This window comes from Nicotiana tabacum, chromosome 16, assembly GCF_000715075.1.
Source record: "Nicotiana tabacum cultivar K326 chromosome 16, ASM71507v2, whole genome shotgun sequence".
Classification (NCBI taxonomy): Eukaryota; Viridiplantae; Streptophyta; class Magnoliopsida; order Solanales; family Solanaceae; genus Nicotiana; species Nicotiana tabacum.
The window spans coordinates 123,414,566-123,435,891 of NC_134095.1; the positions used below are offsets into that span (position 1 = coordinate 123,414,566).

General features: G+C 36.7%; 2 protein-coding genes across 5 annotated transcripts; both read left to right on the forward strand.

Annotated features, from left to right (window-relative positions):
- Positions 1-3,379: 3,379 nt before the first annotated feature.
- Positions 3,380-8,870, forward strand: LOC107780397 (ASC1-like protein). Of its 4 annotated transcripts, XR_001646807.2 has the most exons (8): positions 3,380-3,581; positions 5,178-5,407; positions 5,747-5,902; positions 6,176-6,361; positions 6,994-7,178; positions 7,858-7,922; positions 8,034-8,149; positions 8,416-8,870. XR_001646807.2 is itself a non-coding variant. In XM_016600927.2 (7 exons), the coding sequence occupies exons 1-6, from the start codon at positions 3,444-3,446 to the stop codon at positions 7,887-7,889; spliced, it is 927 nt and encodes a 308-aa protein (XP_016456413.2). In that variant the 5' UTR covers positions 3,380-3,443; the 3' UTR covers positions 7,890-7,922; positions 8,416-8,870. The 4 variants fall into 4 exon arrangements, 1 of the variants encoding a protein (XP_016456413.2); XR_001646806.2 differs by having other exon boundaries at positions 7,858-8,149; XM_016600927.2 differs by lacking the exon at positions 8,034-8,149.
- On the forward strand, positions 8,074-11,923 carry LOC142170394 (peroxidase 11-like). Its single transcript, XM_075232295.1, has 5 exons — positions 8,074-8,093; positions 8,416-8,519; positions 9,974-10,086; positions 10,284-10,449; positions 11,201-11,923. The coding sequence occupies exons 1-5, from the start codon at positions 8,074-8,076 to the stop codon at positions 11,626-11,628; spliced, it is 831 nt and encodes a 276-aa protein (XP_075088396.1). The 3' UTR covers positions 11,629-11,923.
- Positions 11,924-21,326: the final 9,403 nt, after the last annotated feature.

A 21,326-nucleotide genomic window follows, 5' to 3' on the forward strand; every position in this document is an offset into this window, starting at 1 on the left:
TTTAAATTAATCATTTTTAAGGTATACAAATATACATATACAATATTTCTGTCGAAGTTTACGGGGTCTGATAACCCCTCAACAAAAGCCATCGGTCCGCCTATGACCCGAGAGATGTCCTATTTTGTTTTAATACTTTTCATCTTTTTTCAACCGTTTGTTGTTTTCTCTTTAAAACTTGATCGTACATGATTATATAGATCTGAATTGTTGTCTTTTTATCGAGTTCTAAATTGATAATTTATATATATTAAATGAATTTTATTACAAATACATAATTTAAATAAAAGCTATCGTCGACTCTACATTCGCCCATGTTTAATGGTCATCGACTTTGCACAAACTACGTATTAATTTCAGGACGTTTTGAACCCAACTAACTAAGAAGCGTAAACGTAAAAGCGACAACGATGGTAAAACAGACCAATTTACAATGTTTTCATCACTAATATTCATCAACAAACATTCACGTGTCTATCACTAATATTCACACTTGTATTAGTTAGGATCTTCTTCGACTAATGATATCTCGATTCTCTACATATTCAATCATCTTTGACTTAAGCCTACATTGTGGTTTCTTTATTGTATGTTTGAATTGTACTAGAGTGATGGTATCAATTCTTACTGGTATGGATTAATTTAATTTCTTTCTTATTTCTGTCCTGAGTCATATACAAGAAATGCTAACTCCATCCGGTTCAATTCGTACGATTAGAGGTGTACAAACCGAATCAGAAAATCGCACCAAACCAAAAATCAAACCAAATTGATTAAAAAACCCGATTAGATTTGGTTTGATTTGGTTTGGTATTGAGTAAAAAAAATCCGAACCAAACCGACATATAAATATATAATTTTTATATATACTTTTAAGATTTTATATAGAATTTTATTTAAAAAATCTCTAGAAATAATTGGGATTATCTTGCAGGATATAATATTTAATAGTATATGATGTGTTCCATATTTATTAACCTTAAATTATGGGTTGTATGATCACTTTCTCATCAAGTGTTACTGGAATGCGTCAATCTCTTTGTTCTTCCATATTCATATCATATGTTAAGATCTATCAAATTGTTATATCTTTTTCGAATGTGAAGTGATTATTATTATTATTTAGGTATCATATTGATTTTTATGTTTATTTACTAAATTCAGTTAACCTTGAAAGTGTACATCAACGAAATTATATTGTAAGACGACTAAAAAAATAATTATTATTGTATTACTAAGAAAATTCTCTCATAAGAATATTTTAATAGATAATATGTTTGTCAATTTTTTATATTTTTACTAAACATATATTTATCTATCAAAATTTAACAAAGTAAGATTGAAATAATATTTAAGTAACAAAAAGGCATTTTTACCTCATATAGCAAAGGTTAACACCTTATTTATTTTAAATAAATACCATTTAAAAAAATTATATTCTATAAATACCTTTTAAGGTTTATAGCAAAATATTTAATTTTGGTTACATCCTAACCCTAAGCCACTAAATACGCTAATCAGTTACAATATTTTCTTTCTCTCTCTACTTTGATACATCCCATTCTCTTCTCCCCTCCCATTAAAATTTCCGATTCTCTTCCTCTTCTCTGTCTAGTTCGCTTGCGATTTTCTCCTCCATCGATATCCTCCATTGTAACAGTGCTTAAAGAGGAAGATTTTTTTTTTTGTGCATCACGAAATGTTTAATGCCTGACATTAAAAATCTACTTACAATTAGGGGTAAACTTGATTCTTCATCAACTTAATGTCAATTCTGGCCGCCTACGTCAAAGCGGAAATAGGAAATCAAAAGAGAAAAAATCCATTTCAAGAGGAAAGTAATGGAAAGCTGAATTAGTAGAAGTCACCCAGCCACTGCTGTCCACATTAGAGCAAATAGGCCTGCCCTGAATGGTTGTTGACACCATGATCAATTAGTCGTATGTCTTATTCTACCACTAAAATTCCGAGCACAACGCTCTGCATTGAAATTAGGGTTTGTTCTTGAACAAAGACGACGGAGTTTGGGGCTGAGCAACTTGATTTTCTGTTGATATATTTCAATGTATTTTCATGTATTTCATTGTATTCATTGTCTTTTTTTCATTGTAATTCAATATATTTCGTTGTATTCCATGTATTTCATTATATTCACTGTCTTTTTTTCCATTGTATTTTAATGTATCCCATTGTATTCTATGTATTTCATTGTATTCACTGTCTCGCTATATGCCATGAATGTATTCATATGTTTTTTTAATTAATATAATTTATGTATTCAGATGTATTATATAATTTCTCTGAAGATTGCTATGTTTTTGGTGTATTTTTGGTTGAGAATCTTTTTTATAACTGAAAATACAAAATTTATGTGTTATAATTGAGTTTGTTGAGTTATATTAGGAGTCTATTATGTTAATTGATTCCCTTTCCGTTTTAAAAACAGTGTAATCCCCTATTTCATACCGTGAATACAGTCGAATACAATAATCTGTCCAGCTGTAATCTCACGTTTCACTCCATGAATACAGTCGAATACACTCGAATACAACAACTGATTAGCTGGACCTCCTGATTCACGCCTATTTTTGCTAATGTATTCATGAATACAATAGCTTAAATACATCAAATGCATCTTATAACCACATAAAAGATATCTATAATCCGTAATATAGCAAATTGTATCTATAGATGGCTAATTACTACTAAAAGATAGTGCTTTATGAAAATTTTCCTAACAAAAAATTCGAAAACCCGAAAAATCCAACAAAACCAAACCAATCCAATCCAAACCGTTATAATTGATTTGGTTTGATTTTGAAAAAACCAAACCATCCAGCTCCAAGTACACCCCTACCTATGACACAGGAGTAGTTTGTTTGGACGCAATTTTTTTTTTTTTTAAAAAAAGATAATTTTTGGAACTCGTAATTTAGACATGTGTTATAAGACTTTTCTCATGAAATTTAAGAAAAAGGATAATTTTTAGAGCTCATAAATTTTTGGAACTCATAATTTAGACATGTGTTATAAGAAATGCTAACTCCATCCGTTTCAATATTTATGTGTTATAAGATTTTTAAAACTTGTATTCTAAATGTGTTATAATATTTGTATTCGTACAAAATTTTTGTCACTAGGAATAAAAGGGAAGTTTTTTTTTTTTTTTTTCAAATTTAAGAAGTTATATTATAATATTCTTTTTAGTACGGCCAAAGAGAAAATAAGCTGTTGATCATCTCCTTCTTGCGAGCTCAAGATTATAAGCCTAAACCACAGAATTCATTGACCAGTAGGAACCCATTTTTAAGTCAAAGTCCACGTGGGCATATCTGCCAACTGGCGGCTACAGTTGAAACACAGGTACTTATATGTTTTCTTCTCACAGACACAAATACACCTATTCTCATGTAAAGATTGCATCTTTTTTAAAATTCAGACAAATGGGTGTGCTTGAAATGGGGAATTATATTGATTGGGAACAAGAATCGTACCCACAATATGAAGATTTCATAGTGCTTCCTTTGTTTGCCCTTTTCTTTCCCACTGTCAGATATTTTCTTGATAAATTCGTATTTGAGGTATGTACTTCTTTAAAAGTTGTCATTTTTCTCTTTGATTGTAATTTCTTTTGAATGTTCCAGTTACTCGGTTACTCGTGCACAACTGAAATTTGAAAATTAAAAAGAGGTTTCTTGATCCTAATAGTATATTGGCCGAGCTTCGGGGAAGCCAAAAGTATTTATTTGAAAAAAAGGTTAAGTTGAGAGAGTTGAGTTGGTTGGCCAAGCTTTAGGAAAAAATAACTGATTTTGGAGTAGAATCAAAAGCTATTTTTCAGAAGTCGAAAAGTAGTTTTTTCCCGAAAACACTAATGGAACCTTGGCCAAACACAAATTATTTCTTTAATATTGGCAAAAGTGTTTTTCAATTTGATTAGCCAATCAGAAACTGCTACTACCTTTTCCAAAAGCATTTATGACAGAACACACTTTTCGAAATAAGAAGATTCGAATGTTTGGCCAAACATGCTATAAATATCCTTTTTCTCAACATATTTAGCTAGCGTTTGGCCATAGATTCCCAAATTTATTTTGAAAAATCTGATTTGGGTGAAGTTTCGTTTGAAAATGAAAACGTGTTCGGACATACGTTTTCAAAACATATTTTCCAAATTTATTTTAGAAAAACATGTATATTATAAGTGTTTGTAAAGATTTTGGCCTAAAATCAGCTATTGAGCTGGTTTTGGGATTTTGCCAAAATATAGGCAAAATCTATGGCCAAACATGTGTTTGCCAAATAAAACCCAAGTTTATTTTGGCAAAATCTATGGCCAAACGGGTCCTTAGTATTTTTTACGGGTTTTATTTGTTTTGGTGATTCTGGAGTGGTTGGATCTGGTATTTAACTTGCTCGATTTCTATGTTCGTCATTGGACATTGACCGAGGTCACCTCAAGCAAAAACTTACGCGCATATTGTGTTTATACCAAACCAAATAATTTAACTTTGGTAGTTAAAGATTAAAGTAAATGTATATTTTGTGTAACCTTGGTTAAGTGATAAATTTGGCATGAAACACACATCTTTCCTTCATTGGTTTGATGTAAGCACCTGATGCAAATAAGTTTTTACTGGTTACCTTATACCATATTGGATAGTTTTTTGCTTGTTTCTCTTCTTTCTCTTTTGTAATAATTCTTACATTAGGTCTGATGTTATAGTTTGTTTAGAGCTATGTGTATCAGTAGAGAATGTAGAGCATCTCTACCTATAAGTGTCATATAGCGGATCCTAACTTGTTTGATGACACCTTACCGTGCCCGAAGGAGAAGGACTATAGAGTTTGGTAGAAGACAGGGGCAAATTTGTTCATGAATCACGAGAAATAGGACCTTAATCTGCAAATTGTTTATTTATCATGTTCATATTCTAAAATTCCTAAAGAGTTTGACTACTAAAGCATGATTGACAACTCATAGCCATGAGAAAATGTAACATGGCGGCCTTCATGCTTAAGTTTTAAGTAAAGGATATGCAGAATAATCCGAGTCCACCCTGCTGCGCAAGAGTCTTATCCCTAATTCATTTGTTGCTCTAAATCTGTATTCCTACACAGTCTTACACTGTTTTGATGATAATTTCTTTGATATAGAATGGTTGTACATGTCGCAGAAAGTGGCTAGGAGGTTAATATTTGGTAAAAAAAGGTTGGTGCTGGAAAATGAGACAGATAGACAGAGAATAAGGTTACGGAAATTCAAAGAATCAGCATGGAAATGTATGTATTTTCTATCAGCAGAAGTTTTCGCACTTTCAGTGACCTACAACGAGCTTTGGTTGAAAACAACCAGATACTATTGGGTAGGGCCTGGAAATCAGGTCTGGCCTGAGCAGAAATATAAGTAAGATGTTTCTTTTCTGTTGAACTTTTAATTGGTTTTCGCGTGTCTTTTTCTTTTGTGAGGTGGAGAGCTGGGGTTGAGGATGGGTAGTTGGAGTTGTGATTTCTTAAGAAATTATTTGTCAAAAGTTACTGATTTTTGTGACAGCTAAGAATTCCTACGGTTTTCAAGGAAACAATTGTGATTCTTTGCTTTACAAAATCTATTAATTGTCGTCATTTATTCTTATGTATCATAAGATTTTCATGCGCTATTGGCTAATTTGACTTCCATGCTTTGATTGAATCTTTTTTGTTCATGCTAACTAATTATTGGAGTGACTGTCTTGTGTAAATTTAGGTCAAAGCTAAAGGCACTGTATATGTATGCTGGTGGATTCTATGCATATTCGATATTTGCACTAATAATCTGGGAAACAAGACGATCCGACTTTGGGGTGTCAATGAGTCATCATGTTGCCACTGCGATTCTTATTGTCTTGTCCTATATTTTCAGGTGTGTTTTTGTGGAGGTGAGCTTAAGATCATTGCATGACAAACTACTTTCGCATAAAACTCTGAGAGAAGCGATGAAACATCCAAAAAGTTAATGATGATTTTAAACATTTGAAAGTCACACACATATTAAGAGGTTGATAGCTCTTTTGAACTAATAACTTTTTGAATAATTCAATTGGAAAATGCAACCTAAGTAATTTAAGAATTACTGCAATTCCCTAGAGGTAACAATGAGCCTGGAGTTCTATTAGCTTTTTTCACCTTTGTACAGGTTTGCAAGAGTTGGTTCAGTTGTTTTAGCGCTTCATGATGCCAGTGATGTATTCCTGGAAATAGGGAAAATGTCCAAATACAGTGGTGCTGAAGGTCTTGCCAGTTTTTCATTTGTGCTTTTTGCTTTATCTTGGATTGTACTTCGCCTCACATACTTCCCTTTCTGGGTTCTTTGGAGTACAAGGTGAGTATTTGAAGAACCTGTTCATCAGCAAGTAATTTATGCTCAGTAATTTTCCTTCTCATGATTGCTTATTTCATTGGACCTTCGTTATACTGGAATAGCCACTAGAACGTTTGCCTTATCGGCATAGTGACTATCATAATATGATGATACCAGTAAGGCATTCAGTGCGTGAAAGGGGACAAACCAGATCGTAGTTGAAAAATATACTTTTCGCTGATAATCGTTGGAAAGTTTGATCTAGGATTGGTCTATTCTTTGGTGGATGCAGAATGATTATTGAAATACTGCTTTGCTGCATATCATATCCCTCATTTCTTCATCAACCTTCTTTCACTGTCTAGAAGCACAGTGTCGTATAGTCCTCATAGAATAAAGTTAAAATGTACACTGTCTTGTTGATAAGAAACAAATAGCTCCAGTAAAGATACTTGTGTTTGCTTCTTTGTTAAGAGAAAGATTATTTTCTCTAATACTTTCCATGTCCTCTCTCTTAACGATTGCATTGTACCCTTGTTTATTCTTTTCGGAGACTTCACTTGCATGTTGTTTTCGGAGACTTCACTGACGAGAAAAAGTTGTTTATGAGTTTTTTTTTTGGAAATCCTTTTCTTTTTGTTTTCTCTACACAGTTACGAAGTTATCCAGACCTTGGATAAGGAGAAGCACAAAGTTGAAGGACCAATCTACTACTACGTATTCAATTCCCTTCTATACTGCTTGCTGGTTCTTCATATATATTGGTGGGTGTTGATATACCGGATGCTTGTTAAACAAATCCAGTCTAGGGGCCAACTAAGTGAGGATGTTAGATCTGGTAAGCTAAAAAAGCGACATACTTATCTTGTATAACATCTTGATATGACATCTATGGCGGCAATTTCAGTTGTTATGAAATGAAGCATCACACGTTGAAGTCTAATTTTGCAGCCTGTATGATAAAATTACCTGTGTAGAGTAATGCCTTTTCCTAATGAATTCACTCCATTGCTCTTTAAGGGATAGAAACAGCTAACTACTTATCTAAGTTCAATGCCACCCATAAGGTTGTTATGAAATACGATTGTGATTATTGCACGCTTCAATCACCAAGCTTCTCTTTGGAGTGGAAAAAAGGATTGACTACCTTATTGAATTCTGTTTGAAATGGTTTCCATCATGGCAACCAGACCTGAATCCTTTGTTTGTTAACTAAATTAATCAATTAATCCTAACCATGTTGATAAGTGTGCTTTTAGCATATTAATCTGCTCACGTTGGATAAATTATTTGGTTTAAATTGTTGAGACATACACGACGTAATCTAAGATGCTCTCTATCACTGAGTTAATTGACATAGGATAACTTGTTTTTTGTCAATAGCGTCATATATCTTCTAAACTATAGCTATATTTGCTAGCTTCTCTAATCTATAGCTATATTTGCTTCCATATTTTATAGATCCTGTTTTGAATTTAATATCTTATTGATCGGTCATCATGTTCTATTTTATGCAGATTCAGAAGAGGAAGATGACCATGAACATTGACCATGCAACAAGTGTTTTATCTCCTCTGTGAAGGTACTTGATAGATCTTCATATGGACGCCAATGGATAGACGATAACGTAAAGAATTGTCATAAGCAGTTGCATTCATATGTTTTTATGCAAGTTTCTTTGCCTACAAAATAGGCACACATAATTATCCATGTTCCTCCCTGCTGGAAAAATTATGGCAAAGAAGTTCCTGCTGTATTTCTTGAGCCGAGGGTCTTTCGGAAACAACTTTCTACCTTCATAAGGTAGAGGTAAGGCCTGCTTACACATTACCCTCCCCAGACCCGGCCACTTGTGAGATTCTATTGAGTTTGTTGTTGTTCCTGCTGTATCTAACACAGATTCATCATTCACTCATTTAAGGAATCCGCTCTTGTTTATGTATAGTTCATATACCATATGTTTGTTATTTAACTTGTATTTTGTAAATTTTCTTGGCCCTTTTTGCTTGCCCTTTGTAGATAAGAAAACTACTCATCTACCTGTTCTTATTCTTGTTTTTTTTTCCTTTGTACAGCAAGGAAACAACAAAGATTCACATGAACCAGATAAGCATTGAATCTTTGACTCGAAAGTCAAAAAAAGCTGTGATAATTTACCTGGTGCCTGTATTAGTAAGAGGTAGCAAGTATCGGGTGGAATAGTTAAGGTACGCTCAAGCTGGCCCCAACGTTGAGGTAGGTTGAAGGCATTGCTCATGTACAGGAGACAGATTGATCATTTGCAAGTTGATATGTCCACCCTTTTCATATCATTGATGCTTGCATAAGGTTATCTCTTTCTCCTTTATTTTTTTCCCACTAAGAATGTGTGCATAATGATGTCGAATTTGTAATATAGAAGATTTGAAACTGGTCGACCGTTTAGATTTGGCCCAGAGAAGTTGATGTAAACTGATTTCATCGACTTTCGACAGTAGTTTCCAGTTATCCAAGTAGATGTCAAATTTTGTTCTTAATGATTTTAGCAAAATTTAGATGTGCAATTCCCATTTTCGTTATTTTTATTTGAAAGTGTTATTTTTCTGTCAACTTTTGTGCACCTCAATTATTTCACCGAATACTCCGCATTGTCTAATGGATACTTGGATTTTCCTACAAGCACGGGTGCAAATTAATACACGAGGAAACAGAAGAAAACAAAATGAAACCATTTCATATCTTGAGCCATGTCAATCCAGTCCATAGCCTCCGAGGGGACCAGAGACACATGTAGGACATGTTCTCTAGGTTCAACTTAGCTCATCGTTTTCGGCTTGAACTATGAATATATGAAAAAGAAAAAAAAAAAATTAACATGTATGCATATAATAAGAGCAATGTACTCATTCAGAAGCCGATAACTTTAAATTTTGGATTCACTTTTACGAGCAGTTTGGCATTTATAGACTTGTACGTATAACTTGTTGTGACCTAATTTATTTTCTTCTTTTTATCAACCGGCCATCTTTCCCAATAAATACTGTCCAACATAAGATAATTTTTCAGTTTTTTTTTTTTTGTTCAAACACCCTTTGTTAAGTGGTTGATTATCTCATCTTGTTATAAGGCTAGAATCATACCTAAATGTTAATAAAGGAGTTGGGAACTATATTATCCTTAAAAACATATATGCATTTCCTAATCAATTAGCCCAAGAAAACTAAGAAGTAACATTAATTAGTAACTTACAATATTGAAGCATCATTAGAACACCTTTCAAGACTCATGACTTCTGACATGAACCATAGTGGAGAGCCTACCTATGGCAAAGCGAATTCAAAATCTAAAATAAGTGCGTATAGAATAGGTGACTCATTATATATATCATATATAGCTCGAATTAAAAGTACGGATTTCAGTTAAACACTAGAGCACATACCCTGAGTCTTCCTTTGCACCGCGGGAATGGAAAAGTTTGGGGGTTGATTGGGATGATGACAGTTTGATCTCGAACCTTAGATTGTGACAGATAAAACTAAAAAAAAAATTCTTATCGAAAAAAATAAAAAAGAAATTCCCTAAAAGTGCATCCCCTAGTCCAAGAAGTTTTTTATTTTCATTAAAAAGTTTTGACAATTGTAAATGTATTCTCAGCAAAAGTTGAAGGGGTCAAATTTTGGCTTGTAATTATAGAAGACAATGGGTTTGGTCACTTGCAAAAACTCTATCATGAAAAGACACAAGCCTTTTATGATGCAGTTCTTCTGGTAATTATTGCATTACTAAAATTAGTATATTGTGTTTAGGTTTCTTAGATTAGTCACTAATTTAAGCATTCTCTTGGGGTGATTCGAACTCATAACCTCTTGGTTGGAAGTGGATGATGCTTACCACTAGAGCAACCCACTCTTGTCACTAGGACTAAGCTTAAGTGGTGAATAAATAATGTGTATGTTGGTCGCAGGTTGGTGGACCATATTGGGATGTTCCATTAGGTAGAAAAGACTCAAGAAGTGCAGGATATGCCTTAACTGATACAAATCTTCCAACAGCTGATGAAGGACTTATTTTCATTATTTCTAAGTTTATATCTCAGGGCCTTTCTGTTACTGATATGGTTGCTCTTTCTGGTAAGTATTGTCCTATTGATCATCACATGAATTGTTCTACTTCTACAGTTTCTTTCATCAAGCCCATATATAGCCACCTGAACTAATCATGAATGTTGTAACAAGAAATTACACTTATTTACTTACAATTTTTTTTCTAATCAAACAATCGATCAACTCGAACCTCATCGATCTCAAATTAACTAGGGTTGACTAAGGAATTCATCATAATTGATTAAAAAAAAATGCGTTGACCGTCTACCTAGCTCGCCCTGTTTTCTTATTTAGGTTTTGGAATAGATTATAAATTCACATCGGTGGAGTTAAAACATGTATTTTTTTTAATAAATAGACAATATTATAGTGGAAATTAATTATCACCAGTCAAAAAATTCACATAAGGGCGAAATAGAAAAAAAGAAAAGAGTACAAGAGACAAAAAAGATATAACTACCAAAAGAAAAAGTTACATGAAAAATAAAAAGAAAAATAGCTCTAAACAACAAGAATTTGAAAAATTGACAATTTTCCAAATCAGATTTTTTGCTTTCAATTGATATGCATATTCAAGGGCCAAAAACAAAATAGAGACAATTGGGGTGGTAACCACTTTTTGTGAATTAACAATACCTTCAAATTAAATAATTGGAGTTAACAATACTTCTTATGAATTAACATTACCGCAATACTTCTTATTTAATCCTGAGTTTGGGATCGACTATACTTTGGAAACTTACACAAGATCTTGTTCTTGGCTGCCTAAAAATGACAGGTGCCCATACAATTGGGAAGGCTCGCTGTGTGAATTTCAAGAAGAGAATATATGGAGATTTCCTAATGACTACTTCATTGAATCCAATTTCTCATACATACCTTAGTAACTTGAAATCAGTCTGTCCTCCTATTGGAACTGAATCAGACAACAATGAAACAGCCATGGACTATGTCACGCCCAATTTATTTGACAATTCTTATTACCATGTTTTGCTTAGAGGAGAAGGACTCATCAATTCAGACCAAGAACTCTATTCAAGTTTCCTTGGAATTCAAACAAAAAAACTTGTTGAGGAATATGCTGTAAATCCAATTGCATTCTTTGAGCAATTCGCGGAGTCCATGGTAAAATTAGGGAACATTACGAATCTTGAGACTTGTGTGAATGGTGAAGTTAGGAAGAATTGCAGGTATGTGAACACATAAATTAAGGGTGACGATTTGAATGATATCCTTAATGTTGCCGTCCGACGAATATATGATAAAGGAGCTCCGGTTGACTAAGTTATAAAGATGAGGTGATAATAATTTAAGTCCTTAAGTTTCCTTTGTATTACAATTAGTATGGTAGTTTTGTTATTTTTTCTTCACACCTTAGCTTTCATTCCATTAGCTAAAGTCCTTATGTCTTATATAAGGTTCTCGAACACCTGTTATTTACTGAGAAGAGTTATTACGTTTCTTAACTAGCTTACTAATATTTATATCCCAATCATTGTAATCGGACGGATATTGACGATGTGAAACATTTTCTCTTTATTTAATTTTCTTTTTTGCTTTACTGTTCTTACTTCATTTGTAATTTAGTAACTCGAACGCTACAATTTGGTATCAGAGCCTCGGCTCCTGGCATTCGAAATGGTGGCTAAACAGAAAAAGTCATCTCCAGAAATGGGTTGCGGCGAGTCGAAACTCAGCTACAAATGTTCATAGAGGAATCTATGAAATATATGGATAAACTGGAGAATAAGCACTAGAACTTTTAAGCAAAATAGTGGAATTTATAGGCCCCACCAAACAAATCGAAGATATTTATAAAAGTGATGACTAACCAAAACAGAGCAGAGCCTCCGTCGTTCGATAATTCCGTTATCTTCAACACTCAAGGCGAACTCTCAACTGAAGCAGGTCAGTCTGCTGTTGGAGGTAGTACCCGGAACCTCGCTTCATCTGTTTCACCCCTACAACTTTGTTGTTTACCGACTAACACTAGAGCCTATGTTGATATTCCGCCAAGCACTCTCTTAAACCCTTCTGTTGCAACCTTTCAACTACCCTATGTCCATATATAATCTCATTTCAACCTATTCCTAGACTTCCCGGCCCTTGATTCCACAGTGAGCCTGTACCCAACAGCTACACATTCTTTTGTTCCTCAGATGCTCATACTCAATGTCGTCAATACCCCCCTTTTCACATATTAACTCACACCCTATGTCAACCCAAGCCTTTAGCCTCAAACCTACCCAATTTTCATGAACCCCAGCTTCACCATTCCCATTAGCTCATTCTCTACGATCCCAATAAACCAACCTATTTCTTACCTTTTAACTTTTGAATTAAGGCTGTATTGTCTGTACTAGTATCTTTACCTTTCTCTTCTTCTTTGAACGCTCCTCTGTAATGCCCCCCTCCCTCCCAAAGTCAAAACCAGATCCAGAGGCTCCCAGCCGGCGACTTCCCGATGCCGGCGAGCACCTCCCTCAACAGGTTAACCCCCCTCATCTCCTTCTCCTCCTTCTCTCTCTTCTTTCTTCTTTCCCTCACCCCCACTCCCAAACTTCACTGTTTCATCTCTTTTCCCCCACTTGCACAGGGTAAATCTCCTCATCCAATCTTCTAGCTTTGTCTCTTTATATCTATTTTAGTTTTGTGATTCCTATATTTTGTATGCTGGCACATACATTTTTTTTCTTGTGCATTATTTTTACTAATTACGCACAATTTTGTTTGTTCATAAACTTAGTACCTTCAAATTCGCTTCCTTTTTATCTGTGTTTCTTTGCAATGGTTGGGCATCACCAGTGGTAGCGGTGACAACCCCTATTTGTTTGGCTTTGTATTTTTTTTTGTGTATTTTAGGTTAGGGTTGGTGGCTTTTGGCGGCGAGCGAGACGTGCATGTGCAAACAGTAAAGAACAGCCCGGCAGAATGTCAATAAGGAGGGGCGAGAGTTGGACGTGAACAAGCTAGGTGGCCACAACACCGTTGGGTATACCAAGACAATTCCCAGATTCTACTTGCGGGTTTTGGTACCTCCCGTTTTCCTGTTTCCTTCCGTTGTGTTAGTTAAATTACTGCCGTCTTAGTTCATATTAGTTTATTCACCATATTAGCGTGCCTGTACTTACAACTTGCCTTCTTCTAGTTTGATCTATTGCCTTGTGTGTGTTAGTGATCCCCCTTAGTCCGCCGGAGGTATAATGGCTATGGTCTGGGATGGTTGAGTGAGATCATGTCCTCGGGGGGAGCGAGGGGTGGGACAGGAGGTAGGGCGAGGGTTAGGGGGTGGGTCGGGAGGCAAGGGATGTAAAAGGAACAAGGGTATCTATTGGTTGAGAATTGGGTCATAGAACGTAGGTACATTGTCGGGTAAGCCTATAGAGTTGGCAAAGATCCTCCAGAAGAGGAAAGTCAATATAGTGTGTGCCTAGGAGACAAGGTGGGTAGGGTCGAGGGCGAGGGACGGGGACGAGTATAAACTTTGGTACTCAGGAGTCCAGAAGGGTAAGAATGAAGTAGGTATCTTGGTGGAGAGGGAACTTAGAGAGTCTGTATTTGAGGTTAGACGAGTGAATGATAGATTGATACTTATTAAGTTGGTGGTTGGAGAGTGTACCCTAAACGTCGTTAGCGCCTATGTGCCGCATGCGGGCCTAGATGAGGAGGTTAAACGACGCTTCTATGAGGGGTTAGATGAGATTATGTGCTAGGTGTGAGCACGTGATTTTTGCCCTACGAGAACTACTCCCAAAAATTCAAAATAAAATGGTTTTTGTGTTGTTTGTGATTTATTTGTATTTTTGTCTGTGCATGGTTATTTCTACTTTAATTAAGAAAAATGCAAAAAAATATGTGTTGCATGGGCATTTAGGATTTAATTTTACAATTTAGGATTAATTAAACAGTAATTTGTTTTACGAAAATGAAAAAATCGAAAAATAACGTACTTCACATTTTTAGGGTTTAATGTCAAAATTGTGTGATTATCTTTGTATTTAATTTTGTGTGATAATTATTATTAAGGGTTAATTAGTATTCTTTAAAGTTAATTTTGAGTTTTGATAATTAGAAATCAAAAAGAAAATAAAAGAAGAAAGAAGGAACAAGAGAAGAAGAGTTAAAATCGGACTGGGCTGGTTCCTAAAAGAAAGTTTCAGGCCCAATGTCACACCCCAACCCAGGCCCAAACCGGCTAGTTTCAGAGACAAATCAAACGACGTCTATTAGTAACGCTCAATCTGGGCCGTTGATCTCAACTGATCAAACGGTCCCAAAGCCTTGACCCAACCCGACCCCGACCCGTCACTTCAATACCCGGTCTAACCCGATCCCCTCACAAAAACCAAATGACACCATCTTTTTAAGTGAGTTGATCCAAGCCGTTGATCTCAATTGATCTAATGGCTAGGATCAAATCGCTTGCCCCCATATATAAGTCCAAACCATACCCCCGCCCTCCAAACCAAACCCCCCTCGCCCCATCATCTCTCTCAAACCCTTCAGAGACGCCCCCCAAACCCTAGCCGCCCTCGATCCCTTCGCCTGAAAACCCGGCGGCGCCGACTCCGATGGTCGTGAAATTCACACCACTGAACCTCCTAACCACCCTCAACACAGATCCCTACCCCTTTAACCTCGAATCATCCCGGTTTGTCTCGAATCTTCAATCGAAAATTCGAGCAAAACCCTAAACCTACCCAACCAGTCCCAGGTTCACACCCCAGCTCCACCTGACCCCCTCGTCCCAAATCCCATGTTAGTCTTGCTTAAATCAAGCCGGAACTGGACGAATCCTAAATCGACTGAACGAGCCCTAGAAGAACAAAACCTAGGAATCGATCCAAAAGATTTGAGGTCTTAACCGACTTTAGTCAAGTGTTCTCAATCGAGAACACTCGATTAAGGTCCATTTTGGCTTCAAAGTCTCAAGACGAATTTCAAACTGAAACGGATGGGGTTTGGCCTAGAAGTTTCTAGGTATTTCCTTTTGTTTTCCTTTTCCTTCTATTGTTTGTTTTATTTTGACCGAGTAGTTCGTCATTTTCGTCAAATAGTTCTTCCTACTCTTTCGGACCCTTTTCTTGGTCCAGTTTCCTTCTGTTCATTAACATGTGTTATAAACAGTTTCGTCGATTAATCCGTTCATGTCTGTAGTTTAGTAGTTCTCGTCAAGTTATTTGGTGTCGTTTGTTTTGTTTTCAGCCGTAGGGTTCCATTCAGTTTATCCTCAAGGTCCCTACATTTTTGTGTTTAAGGCTAGTTTAGAACTATGAATATTGGTTCGAATTGCTTCATTTCATGCGATGTTTTGTTCCCTTTTCTTTATTGTTCGTCATTTTGCACATGAGTTCAGTTTGTTTGTCGATTCAATACGTTTACAGTGATCATTCCTTCTGCCTAAGTTTGATTTAGAATTGTGAATGCAGTCAGTTAATCCCATGTACATGTGCATCTTAGCAGCTTTGCATCAGTCTGCTATTTGATCTAATCTGAGTTCTGAGTTAGAACTGCTAGGTGAATTGAATTAAATTGGTTATGGCTGATGTAGTTTGCTGATTAATTAGGAATTAGTTTAGTTATCTGATTAAGGAGATTGGTTATAGCTGATGGATTTGGTACAGATTGAAAGGGGTTGAGGTAGGATAGTAGTTCAGGGCATTCAGGAGTGTAGTTTGGGATTTGAAAAGTTTGAAATGGTTAATGAGAGTGGTCTGACAGTAAAGGTACCAATATAACCATTAAACTAGTGTATTGTCCCATAATAGTGGGATGAGAATCAATAATAGTATGAGAGGTTTATTGGGAGTAATTAAAGTAAAAAGTACCAATAACATGTGAATTAATTATTGAAACGGGACATATAGTAGTGGGGAACAAGTGAATTAAAAAGAGAACAAAACATGTAGTAGTGGTTGAGGAATATCATGGGCAGAAATACTTTCTTAATTAGCTTAATGCTCCTAAGAGCTGGAAAGTTAATAAAAGTTGAGCTATAAATGAGAGGAGCTGGACACAGTTTAAGGAGGGATCCTTTTTGAGTCTGGTCTGGGTTTTTCTTTTGGGCAGACCTTATATGAGAAAAACAATCTGAAAAGGGCAGGAAAAAAAATATAGGAGGGGGGATCTTTTGAGTCTGGCCTGGGTTTTTCTTTTGGGCAGACCTTAGAAGAGAAAAGCAATCTGAAAAGAGAGAGAAAAGAGTTCAAAATTTGAATACAAACAGGTTTCGAGATAGCTTAAGAGGAGTTTGGGTGTAGTGTTGCAGTAGTGTTTTTTTTTCTGATTTCATTTCTGAGGTCGCTTGAGTTGTTTAAGTTTGAGTGTTCTGGTTTTAACTGGTTTCAAATCCACCTGGGTTTGCTGCATATGTTACTGGGTTGTTGGTGGATTGCTGTTTGTATTGCTGCTCGTATTACTGCTGTGCTGCTGCTGACTGCTCTTCCTTCTTTTGTTCTGTTTTTTTTCCCAATCCAGGTACATATCCTGTAACCTCGAGTTTGTGGACATGAAGTAAAATGCTGAATGAATCTCTGTTGATATATCTTTCGTGATCCATGTAGTATAAAATTCCAGTAGAATTTTCGTTTGTAACGATGGTTAATTTCTCGGGCACGTTATATTTCATATATGCCTTAGACTTTCACTAGATTTTTATTTGTAACTAAAACTGGACTGTTTGGATTATTGGACTATGATTATTCATTAGCCTTAGTATAGTTTAGTTTGCTTTTGTGTAGTTTAACTTTGTTTTTAAAATTAAAAATAGCTAGAACAGGAAACTGCTCTTAGGATCTATGATTTTCATTCGTATTCACAATTGGAAATTCAAACTATTGTAAGTAATTAGCAGAAAATATCGGTTGTAGTGTTAAGTAGATTCAGACCTGATAAGTAAGTTACTGATTGGAACTTGATTTTAAAATGGATTACGAGCTCCTACTAGTGTATGATCAGGCATTCTTTGTTTTTTAAATGCATTAGATAGTTCATTTGCGGATATAAGTCACATACAAAGAAATCCTTAGGATGTAGAGATCTGAAATTGATATAGGTTTTAGGAGTACGAGTTCAGCATGTTTGGTCAACCCTACACAACTTAGGTGACTATGCGTAGGATAATTGAACTCGAAAGTTGGCATGTTAATTTGAATTTAGAATTGATCATTTGTTTTCCAATAATTAGGCCGTTGTGAATAAAATCAGTAGGCCAAGATTCAAATAAAATCAGTGGGAGATCAGGGCTCAATTGAGGGCCTAAACGTGACTGCTTCTGCTCAAATCGGACTTGGGACTGACTCTACTTAAGGCCCAACGTCAGTCAACCCTTCCCTTTCTTAAAGTTGACAATTTTTCCTTTCTTTGGGCTGCCTTTGAGGCCCAACCTGCTGAAAATCTTAGTGTGCTCACTAAAGCTTTTTATTCGATATTGTGATGTAATACTTTCAATGATGGTTTATTAATAATGCTAATTAATTAGAACCTTTCTTTTATCTGTAGAGACAATAAAGGTAGAAAATCATAGTCTCTTTAGGATTGGTCTTTAAATAAGAGATGAGATGAGCCTCGCCAAATAAATGCATAAATTGCAGGGCCCTCAATAAATGGTAAAAATGAAACATTTAGAATTCGGGATGGGCCGTTTAGTGAATTTCACGGCCCTCCCCAAAGATAATAATGCGCTAGTCATTTTAGACGCGCTTTTTAATAATTTACTTTCTTAAAACTCGAGTGCACATTTATGTCCAAATCTAATGGAGTTGAAATGTGTCAATAACCACGGGTGCATTGATGCGACGTGGTTCGAGATGTATTTTCATGACGTTACAATTCTCGTTAAAAATAATAATAATAAAAGCGGTAAAAAAGTTAAAATTTGCACATAGGTTCAACATGTATTAAAATCAGATAAATAAGCCGAATATGACAGTTGAGCGACCGTGCTAGAACCACGGAACTCGGGAATGCCTAACACCTTCTCCCTGGTTAAAATAATTCCTTACTTGGATTTTTGGTTCGCGGACTGTAATACAGAGTCAATCTTTTCCTCGATTCGGGATTCAACCGGTGACTTGAGACACCATAAATATCCCAAGTGGCGACTCTGAATTAAATAATAAATCCCGTTTCGATTGTCCTTTAATTGGAAAAACTCCCCTACGCCCCTGCGAGCACGCGGTGAAAAAGGAGATGCGACACTAGGTACCGCCTGCTGATAATATATTCATAGGAGGGGATTTCAATGGTCATATTGGGTCGACCGCAGGTGGGTTTGGCGAGGTGAATGGAGGCTTCGGTTTTGGGGAGAGGAAAGGAGGAGGCACCTCATTGTTGGACTTCGCTAAGGCTTTTGGGTTGGTGATTGCGAACTCTAGCTTTTCGAAGAGGGATGAGAATTTGGTTACTTTTTAAAATGCGGTGGCAAAGACTCGGATTGACTATATCCTCCTCAGTAGGTGTGACAAAGGTTTGTGCTAAGATTGCAAGGAGATTCCAGGCGAGATACTCGCGATGCAACATAGGCTCTTGGTGATGGATGTTGGTATTATGGTGAAGAGGAGGAAAATGTCTGCTCGAGGAAGACCGAGAATCAGGTAGGGAGCCTTAACTAAGGATAAATCCCAAGAGTTAGAGGGCGGTTGTCGCCCCTGGGGGCTTGGAGGAGCAGTGGCGATGAGAGCACTATGTGGTCAACGATAGCAGACTGTATAAGGAAGGCTAGGAGAGAGGTGTTAGGGGTCTTGACGTGCGTCTCTGGCGGGCACAAAAGAGACTAGTGGTGGAATAAAGTGGTACAAGGTAAAGTGGAAGCGAAGAATGCGGCGTACCTGAAGTTAGTGGGGAGCATATGTGAGGAATATAGACGAGCGTGCATGGAGAGGTATAAGGTAGCTAGGAAGGAAGCTAAGCTGGCAGTCATGGAGGCTAAGACTGCAGCTTATGGTCGTATGTTTGAAGAACTAGGGGAAAAAGGCGGGGAAAAGAAGTTATTCTGGCTGGCCAAGTTGAGAGAGAGGAAGGCTCGGAATTTAGACCAAGTGAGATGCATCAAGGACGACGATGGTAGAGTATTTATGAAAGATTCCCAGATTAAGAGGAGTTGGAAGACTTACTTTCACAAACTTTTGAATGAAGTAGGGGATCAGGATATTGTGCTAGGTGAATTGGAACATCCCGAGGGTCACAGTGACTCTGGGTACTGCAGGCGCATCAAGGTTGAGGAGGTCGTGGGAGCTATGAGTAAGATGAGTAGGGTCAGAGCGACCGGGCCTGACGAGATTCTGATGGAATTTTGGAAGTGTGAGGGGAGAGCAGGTTTGGAGTGGTTGACTAGGTTGTTTAATGTTATTTTAAGGCGAAGAGGATGCCAGATGAGTGGAGGTGGAGTACGGTAGTCCCATTGTATAAGAACAAAGGTGATATCCAGAGTTGTAACAATTATATGAGTATTAAATTACTGAGTCATACTATGAAAGTGTGGGAGAGGGTGGTTGAAGCGAGGGTGAGGATGATGGTATCCATTTTTGACAACCAGTTCAGGTTTATGTCGGGTCGTTACTACAGAAGCTATACACCTTGTTAGCAGGTTGGTTGAACAATACAGAGATAGGAAGAAAGATCTGCAAATGGTGTTTATTGACCTAGAGAAAGCATATGACAAGGTTCCTAGAGAAGCTTGGAGGCAAAAGGTGTGTCGGTTCCCTACATTATGGCGATTAAGGACATGTATGATGGGGCTAAGACTCGGGTTAGGACAGTAGGATGAGTTCTATAAAGCAGTGGCTAGACCATCCATGATGTATAAGGTTGAGTATTGGCCTGTTAAGAACTCACATGCCCAAAAGATGAAAGTAGCAGAAATGAGGATGTTGAGGTGGATGTGCAGGCATACTAGGATGGATAAGATTAGGAATGATAATATTCGGGAGAAGGTGCGCGTGGCTCCCATTAATGACAAGATGCGGGAAGTGAGGCTCAGATGGTTCAGGCATATACATAGGAGAAGCCTAGATGCTCCGGTAAGGAGGTGTGAGCGGCTAGTTGTGGAGGGCACAAGAAGAGGTAAAGAGCGGCCTAAGAAGTATTGGGGGAAGGTGATCGGCAGTACATGACGAGGCTTCAGATTTTCGAGGACATGGAACTTGATAGGAAAATATGGAGGTCGAGTATTAGGGTTGTAGGTTAGGAGGTAGTTGAGTCTTGCCTTACTTCATAACTTTGTGAGACTAGTTTGGTAGGATTTATTTTTCCTAAGATAGCTAGTGGCAATGTCGTATCTTACTATTTCGCTTTTGAGTGCTGGACCTATTTACTAACTATCGCTTTTTCTTTGTATCTTTCTTCTTAATTTCATGTTGTTTCTATTTTTTTACGATTTCTGTGGTGTTACTGATATTTTCTCATTTTATCTTTTTGTCTTCTTGAGCCGAGGTGTAACGACCCGACCGGTTGTTTTGAGCTTTTGCACTTTGTTCGTCAGTTATCGGACATGACTTGCCCCGTGCGATGTATTATGACTTATGTAAATCGTTGATTTTGGTTTTCAGGGTAATCGGAATGAATTTGGTAGAACAGTTCTCAATTTGAAGCTTGAAATTTGAAAGATTTGACCAAGATTTGACTTGTTTGTATATGATCTCGGATCGGAATTTTTATGATTTGGTTAGCTCCTTTGAGTGATTTGGGACTTAGGAGCGTGATTAGAATGCATTTTGGAAGCCCGTGGAAGGCTTAGGCTTGAATTGACGAAATTGAGATTTTGGTATTTTTCGATTGATAGGTGAGATTTTGATATAGAGGTAGGAATGGAATTCCGGAAGTTGCAGTAGTTCCATTGTGTCATTTGGGATATGTGTAAAATTTTAGGTCATTCGGACGTGGTTTGGTTGGGTTTTTGATCAAAA